Consider the following 8,805-nt stretch of genomic DNA (forward strand, 5'->3'; position numbering starts at 1 on the left):
AAAGCCACGGCATATCCCTGGGATTGGTAGCTTGGAATCTTGCTTCTTTTTGGGATTCTGCCAGGTACTTGTGACCTGGATTGGCCACAGTTGGAAACAAGATACTGAGCTAAATGGACCATTAGTTTGACCCTGTATGTTCTTCTTATGCTGTTCTGATGTACTTGTTTTTATGATATTCCACTACTGCTGATTCCTGGCACTTTGCTGTAGCTTGTACTGTGATTTTTTTCTATATAATATTCAACTGACACATTTTTATATTACGTATGGCATCATTTATATTTGCATTTTGCACACTGTGTACATGAGGGTGTGTTTGCTGACATTTACAATAAATCAATTTGTTAACTCCTGGTTTTTATCCTTGAAGAAATAGAAGAGTCTAATTCTTGGGTTTGTTTTTCACCCTTGTGTTGGAAACTGATTGGTCCTCCCTTACTTTTTGTTTGGACTTCAAACAAATAGGTGCAAATAGGTGGGAAAATGTGGGATACAAATTCAAGAATTAAATAAATAAATAAATAAATAAACTACTGCCTATTTACAGACAAAATATATTTGAGATCAGGCTAAATCATAGTGCCTAGCATTGATGTTGATTCAGTAAAGCATAGCAGCAATTGATACAGTTAACATAGGATATCATGAATTGATAGCCGTAGTCACAAAAACATACAGAAACTCACATTAGCACAGATTTCCACACTTTAATCAAGCAGCTTCATAATGCCTTTCTACGAGTAATAGTGCAAACAAGCAATTTAAAATCAGTCCTATTAAAACGCTAGATAATTAAGGCACTAAACCATTTGTGGTAATTTTATAAAGTGATTTTTACATGTAAAATAAGTTTTTGTTATATGTGTGTGCAGAAAGTGGTTCTTTGGGATGTTTTTCACAAGCACCCTGTTATAAAATTACCCCACACATAGTAGTAAGGAAGGGATATGTAATCAAAATTTATGAAAATGATCATGATTTTTTGTTTACTGCTATGGGAGTCCTTTTAATAAAGTGTTCTAATGGATTTAAAACACATTAATAAATTAGTATGCAATAACCCCCTAATTCTATAAATGTTGGCAAAAATTGTGCACCACGCAATTTAAAGGAATAAAGAGCCAATTAGTGCTGACTGACTTTTTATTAAGCAATTATTGTCACTAAGAGCCAGATGCACTAAAGTTGTCAGTAATTCCCGTTCCCTACCGATTCCATAGCGAATCGGTAGGGAACGGGAATGCATCAACGATAGGGAATGCAAATGAGCTACTCGTTGTAGCTCACTTGCATTCGCTATTTTCTTCGGTTGCCAGTCGGAGAATCGGGACGTCCCTTTCGATTATGCACCGCTTCCTGGTCTCTTCAGCCAATCAAAGTGGGTTTAGCTGGCTGTTGTCAGCGAAACGCGCTCTGATTGGCTGAAGAGACCAGGAAGAGGTGCATAATCGAAAGGGATGTCCAGATTCTCTGGCAACCAGGAAAATAGAAAACTTTTGCTGTGGAGGGGTAAGTGGTGCGGCGGCGAAGACAAAATAGAAGGGGGAAAAAAACACGAGCGCCGGCAGAGCGAAAAACGGCAAAAAAAAAGATGTCTCTCACAAGCGCAGGGAGAGTACATCCATAAAGGACGCCCCTCACATGCGCTCCCTGCTTTTATTTTTCTTTTAAACCCTTTTTTGGGGGGCCCTTTTTCTTTCCGATTCCCTCACAGGAGCCCTAACGAGAGGTGCAGACCTCCCGTTAGGGTTCCTACGGTAAGGGAATCGGAAAAACGGTAGTGCATCTCATTATAATGGGCTGCAATGGTAGTGCAGCTCATTATAATAGCTTTTGAATAATTTGCATTCTGTTTTCGTTGCCTGCTACCGTGGCAGGGAAAATGCCCTTAGTGCATGCCCCCGGTAAACTACTTGCGTTTTAAACTGGCTGGAACCAGTTTAAAACGCAAGTTGTGGGCTCATTAGGTTTAGTGCATCTGGCCCTAAGTAGATTTAATTGGCATTTACACACGATCTGAAAAAGGGGGTGCGGAAATGAGAGGGGCATGGTCATAATGGGGGCATTCCTAAAATTAACAGGTGGTGTTATAGAATAACAGGGATATGCATCTAATGTAGGTGCGTATATTTGCACCACGTTTCAGTTGGTGCAAATGGATGTTAGGTGTGACTCCCTGGTGTAAGTGCTATTCAATAAACCGCACCTAACTTTAAGCGCGGCTTATAGAATAGCACTTTTTTGGCACCATATATAGCATTTAGCCCAAAGTGCCATGCAGCCCAGAGGTATGCAGTCGGCTGCACAGCATTTATCACGTGCTCATCTTTATCTCGCTAAATCCATTAGTGCACCTTAGTAATAGCATCCCTTAGAGAATCTATTTGAGAAATAAGTTAAATGTTAATGACTAGTACAGTATCTTGCGCTGAAGCTGGAAAAAATCTGCAGCTGAAATTCATAGAATTACAGAACTAATGGTTGACAATATTAATTTGGGAAAGAAAGAAGCTGTGCTTGTGCCAAATAAGTGATGGAAAATAAGGGGACAAATATTGCAAATAGTGAGGAATGAGGTAATACTAAAACACCTGCTTAGTATCAGTGTAAATACACAGAGCACCTTTTTCAGAAAAATGTGGGGAGCCTATAAGACAGGGGATGCTGATCTGCACAGAGCTTGTTGGTGATTATAGGCTAAGACAAATGCCTAGGTCAGAAAAATATAACAGGAAAATTTTCACCTACAACAGTCAGCATTTAAAAGAAAAATTAACACCAATTGTGACGGTCAAACAGTGTTCAGTAATTCAATGCCACTAACCCAGGTATTCTTAGCCAGTCAGGTTTTCAGGGTACCCACCATGAATATGCAGGAAAGAGATTAGTGTGCATTGCCTTCATTGTATATAAATCTATCTCATGCATTTTTATTGTGATTATCCTGAAAAACTGACAAGCTAGTTGTGCCTGAGGACTGGGTTGAGAACCCCTGCACTGACCAGATAGTGACCAGTGCTGTATATCTGGATAAGGCAGTCAGCAATGCTACTTAGCTGAATAGAAGCAATATTCAGTCCACTATCAAGGTAACTTTATCTGGATAACTAAGGATTATCTTTTGTCTGTCTTAAGTTATCCATAAAATTATCTGTATAGCGGACTGCATATTGCCATTATCCAGATAAGTTCTGGGACAGACTTGGATCTGCCTATGCTCTGCTATGAATGTTATTTGTATAAATGCTTTTGAATATTGACCTGGAATGCTTTGATGTTTCACTTACATATACTGTCATCTACCAAGATTTGCTTATTTCTGATCTGACAAAGAAGGGCAACCTTCGAAAGCTAATCAAGAAATGTATTAAGTTATGTCCAATATAAAAGTTATCATCTTATTTTCTTTTCCATGTTTTATTTCTATTGATTACCTTTAAAAGTGGACTAACATGGCTACCACACCTCTCTTCTGAAACGGAGGAATTGCGAGAAGGGAAGGCTATCACATGAACGTGTGGTGGATTAAATGTATTTCCACGTCTAGAAAGTGTATTGAAGTTTTCGAAAAGGACAACGTAAATTGAATCCTGGAGTGGCATTGATTCAACCAAGTCTGGAAGTTTTCCAACTCATTCGAGCTATCATGCCATAACAAAAAAAATATCATCGATGTAACGGCGCCAAAGAAAAATCTTAGATTGAAATGGGGACTTTGCTAACCATTTGTCCTTGAAGGCTACCATAAATAAATTGGCCAATGTGGGGGCAAAAGTAGCCCCCATGGCTACTTCAGACGTTTGCAAAAATACTTTTTCACGGAACTGAAAGAAATTCTTGTATAATGCCAATCTAGCTATCCCTAGTAAAAACTCTGAAGGAACATCATGTGGTCTAGGTCGTATGTCCAATATGTCATTGATAACAATCAGTAACTCATCTTGAGGAATCATGGTATACAACGATTTTATGTCCAATGTGGCCATCAGTATTGGAGATTAAGGCAATTGTACTTCTTGTAATATTGTTAAAAAATGAATAGTGTCCTTGATGAAAGACGGACTCCTCTGCACAAAATCCTTTAAGAATGTATCTACGTAGACTGACAGTGGTTCTAAAAGGGAACCCCTTGAGGACATAATCAGTCTCCCATGGGGATTGGCTGGATCCTTATGTATCTTTGGTAATGAATACAACACAGGGATCATTGGTGCTCTATTGTTCAGATATTGATGTTCTTTCCGAGTCAGAAACCCTTGCTCCAAACCTGTTAGTGTGACTTCCTTTATTATTTTTTGCAAAACCTGAGTGGGGTCTTCCTGTAATTCCTGATAAGAGGAGGAAGCATCTACTAGTTGGGATTCCACTTCAGTAATTTAATATGCCTTGTCCTGAACAACCACAGCCCCTCCCTTGTCAGCACATTTTACTACAATATTTGTATAGTTCTTCAGGCCATATAGAGCTTGACGTTCAAGTTTACTTAAATTATCTCGAGATCCTCGGTATTTGGTGCTATAAAACTTGTGGATATCACGGAGTACAAGCTGTTTAAACACGCTGACAACTGGATCCAGCGGTATCGGTGGTATTCATTGCGATTTTCTGCTTACTCTGGTCTGTGCTTCTGGAGCATCTGTGCCTCCGAAATCAATCCGTAATTGAAGGACTCGGATAAATTTCTCTAAATCGATCCTGAATTGAAACGGGTTGAATGTGCTTGTAGGCACATACGACAACCCTTTTGACAATAGGGTTTCTAGGATAAGCAGCATAAAATGTATTGAATTTTTTCAGGATCTTGCCAGGTATTTGTGACCTGGATTGGCCACTGTTAGAAACAGAATGCTTGGCTTGATGGACCTTTGGTCTGTCCTAGTGTGGCAATTCTTATGTACTTATCTACTTATGTACCTGTCTGGAAATTAAGGCATTTTCAAACTCTAAGAGGCTGCCTGATTGCAATGACTAAGGATGATTTTTTAAAAAGTATTTTCTATGAAATGTCACAATGATGCAAACAAGAAATATTGACAAATAAAACACTGAAGTGTTCATTTTCAAAGCACATAGACTTACAAAGTTACAAGGAGGGGCATTTTCGATATGACATCTAAGTCAGACTTTGGACGTTCTGCGCTATATGTCTCAAATCCAAATAAGAAATATAGCCATTTTCGAAAAAGCAAAATATCTATCTTTTTTTTATTTTTAAAAATGACACGTGTAAATCTTTTTGTGCTTTGTGCATTTATCTTTTTAGGCCATTAAAAAAACCCATACAAGCCATTGGAATGTAGGAGGAGCTAGAATTTTAGTAGATTAGTCAAACACACATCCCAGGATAGCAATGGGACACCCTAGGGGGCACTGCAGTGGACTTCATATAAAAGCTCCCAGGTACACATCTCACTGTTACCCCCTTATATTGTCTGCTGAGACCTCCAAAGGCCACCGAAAACCCCACAACTATACACAAGTACAACAGCCCTTATTTATTTTTATTTTATCCCACATTTTTATTTTATCCCACATTTTCTCACCTATTTGCAGGCTCAATGTGGCTTACATAATACCGTTATAGCATTTTCCAGTTCTGGTATGAACAAATACAATGTGATATTTTGGTAGATTAAGGTTCATGTATTGTAAATTCAGTGGGGGAACTTAGAGAAGGAAGAAGAAGAAGAGTTAAAGATGTCAATTTCGGTCTTTGGTTTCGTTGTGAAAGGTCACCTAAAAGTTGGTACAGTAGGTTTTTGGTGAGTGTGGGAGGGCTCACAGTTTCCACAAGTGTAACACATAGAGTGGGATATGGGCCTGAGTCCACCTCTCAAGAGTGCATTGCACCGACCACTAGACTACTACAGGGACCTGCTTGCTGCTTTAATAGACCTGGCTATAACATATGAAGCTGTAATAGAGGATATTAAGTAATATTTTTATTCACATTTTTGGGGTGTGGGAAGGGGGTCATTGACAAATGGGGGAGTAAGAGGTGTCATCCCTGATTCCCTCCAGTGGTCATCTGGTCAATTAGGACACCTTTTTCATTCTTAAAAAGTCCTAGACCAAAACATTGAAGATTTTACCCAAGACGTTTTTACTTTGTTCCATTATGGCTATAAAATGTCCAAGTGATAGGCATGCCTTAACCCCGCCCTAACCCCACCTCTGAAACAACCCCGACATGCCCCCTTGCGATTTGGACTCACTGCAGACAAACTGCATAGATAAACATCTGCAACTCACGTTTCGACAATACTGACTTGAACTTTTTGAGAAGAAATTCATCCAAATGTTGCCTTATGACACTTTTTAACGTTTTTCTCTTTTGAAAATGAGCCCCGTGAGTAACCCATGGAACTTTGTAAGTCTATGTGCTTTGAAAATGAGCCTCTGAAAAGATTTTGACAATTATAACATGGTTTTGTTAGTCTGTCTTCTGCTCTCTAACAACAAATATTATTTTAATTACAGTATAGATATATCTCTTTTAAACCCCAACAGATTAACAATATTACATTGATGGAAATGGAAAACAAGACCAGAGTTACAGAATTTATTCTCCTGGGATTCTCTGACCATCCTGACCTGCAGCTTCTCATTTCAGTCACAGTTTTCCTGATCTTCCTGATCTCTCTGCTGGGAAACATCATGTTTTTAATTTTAGTGTGTACTGACCCTCACCTGCAAAAACCCATGTACTTCTTCCTCAGTAACCTGTCCTTCCTAGATATCTGTAACACTTCTGTCACTCTCTCTACACTGCTGCACAGCCTGATGACAGGGGAGATACTGATTTCTTTTTCTGTGTGTATAGCACAGCTGTACGTTTTCTGTTCCCTCACAAGTACAGAACTCTTCCTTCTCACTGCCATGGCCTATGATCGCTATGTTGCAATCTGCAACCCTTTACGTTATGTGCTCATCATGAACAGGAGAGTCTGTGTCCTTCTGGCATCTGTTTCATGGATACTTGGCTTTATGGATATGGTACCCCATACATTTCTGATTTCTCAGTTTTCTTTCTGTGAAGGCAATGAGATTAATCACTTTTTCTGTGATGCTACACCACTGATGAAACTTTCTTGCAGTGATCTGATCAGTATTGAGATTGTGATATTTATTGTAGGGCCATTTGCAATAGTTATTCCCTTTGGATTAACTCTGACATCCTACATGTATATTATCTCCAGAATCCTGAAAATCCATTCTGCCAATGGGAGAAGGAAAACCTTCTCCACCTGCTCCTCCCATCTCACCATTGTTATTCTATTCTATGGGACTATCATATGTGTTTACATGAGACCTGCATCAATGTATTCACCAGATGAAGACAAACTATTCTCCCTTTTATATACAGCTCTGATTCCAATGTTAAATCCCATTATTTATAGCTTAAGAAATGAAGACATCAAAAAATCCCTGACTAAATTCATAACCATGAATCATGCCGGGGGTATCAGTTAATACTGAATCTAATCTATAGTTCTTGATATTTGGTAAAACAAATCTGTGTGAACCTCTAAGCTTTCTATAAAAAATTATTATGCTTGTTAGAGAAAACTTCAAAACATGATTTTAATTAAGTTATAACTTTTTGTAATATATTTCATTCCTACAAAAGTTAACTTGGTGTTCATTTTTATTGTTGTTCTAGCATTACCACTGATGTGATATTGTTCCTAGGATGTGCTTTTGCTTGATATTTCCTATTTCATTTACTTGTCTACATGAAAAGCATTGTCCACCAGTTTCTATATATGGCAAGTAAAGTTATGTGTGCAATTTTGGACATGCAGCCAAATTGCGTGCATAACTTAATTGATTAACAAGCTAATTGGTGTCGATAATTGGCACTAACAAGCAATTATTGGTACTAATTCAAATTTACACACACAACTTGATAAGTGTATGCTATAAAGTGGTGCACGTAACTTCTACCATGCAAATCTCAAACGAGGGCCCGGCAGTACTTCCCACCCCTAACACGCCGTCATTTCCAGCGCTACAAAAATTTTTGTATCTCCTGAATGTACCTGGTGGTAATCAGGCAGTGCCGTGCACTGCCCGGTTACCACCAGGTTAACGTGGGAGCTCTTACTGCCACCTCAATGGGTGGTGGTAGGGGCTTCCCCCCGAAATGGCCACCTGGCAAGTGCTTTACTTGCCGCATGGCCATTTCCTGCAGGAAGGCGAGACTTTCCTTTCACCAGCTGTGGTAAAAGTGGGCCTCCACATGCATGTGGAGGAGTGGCCTAGTGGTTAGAGCACCAATCTTGTAATCCAGAGGTGGTCAGTTTAAATCCTGCTGCTGCTCCTTGTGATCTTGGGCAAGTCACTTAACCCTCCATTGCCTCAGGTACAAACTTAGATTATGAGCCCTCTTGGGACAGAGAAATATCCAGTGTACCTTAATACAACTCACCTTGAGCTACTACTGAAAAAGGTGTGAGCAAAATCTAAATAAATAAATAAATGTGCTGACACCAGCACTGACCCCCTTTTGCCGCAGCTTGGTCAAAGGCGCCCTTAATGAGGCACTATCACCTCCTTTTACTTGCTGGCAATTCCTCTCCCTATGCAACTGATTTGGCTGTTGCCTTTTCTATCTCTTTGGCCACTTTAATATCATCAAATATAATTATCCACAATCTGGCTCTTTTGTGCACCGAATTAGAAGGGCCCCAAAAATGATAAAGTACATGGGACGACTTCCTATGAGGAAAGGCTAAAGCGACTAGGGCCCTTCAGCTTGGAGAAAAGTCGGCTGAGGGGAGATATGATAGAGGTCTATAA

At 39.4% G+C, this 8,805-nt stretch overlaps 1 protein-coding gene across 1 annotated transcript; it reads left to right on the forward strand.

Moving 5' to 3' along the window:
• The first annotated feature begins 6,699 nt into the window (after positions 1 to 6,699).
• On the forward strand, positions 6,700 to 7,476 carry LOC115464668 (olfactory receptor 1G1-like). Its single transcript, XM_030195030.1, has one exon. The coding sequence runs from the start codon at positions 6,706 to 6,708 to the stop codon at positions 7,474 to 7,476; it is 771 nt and encodes a 256-aa protein (XP_030050890.1). The 5' UTR covers positions 6,700 to 6,705.
• The last annotated feature ends 1,329 nt before the right edge of the window (positions 7,477 to 8,805 follow it).

This window comes from Microcaecilia unicolor, chromosome 3, assembly GCF_901765095.1.
Source record: "Microcaecilia unicolor chromosome 3, aMicUni1.1, whole genome shotgun sequence".
Taxonomy (NCBI): Eukaryota; Metazoa; Chordata; class Amphibia; order Gymnophiona; family Siphonopidae; genus Microcaecilia; species Microcaecilia unicolor.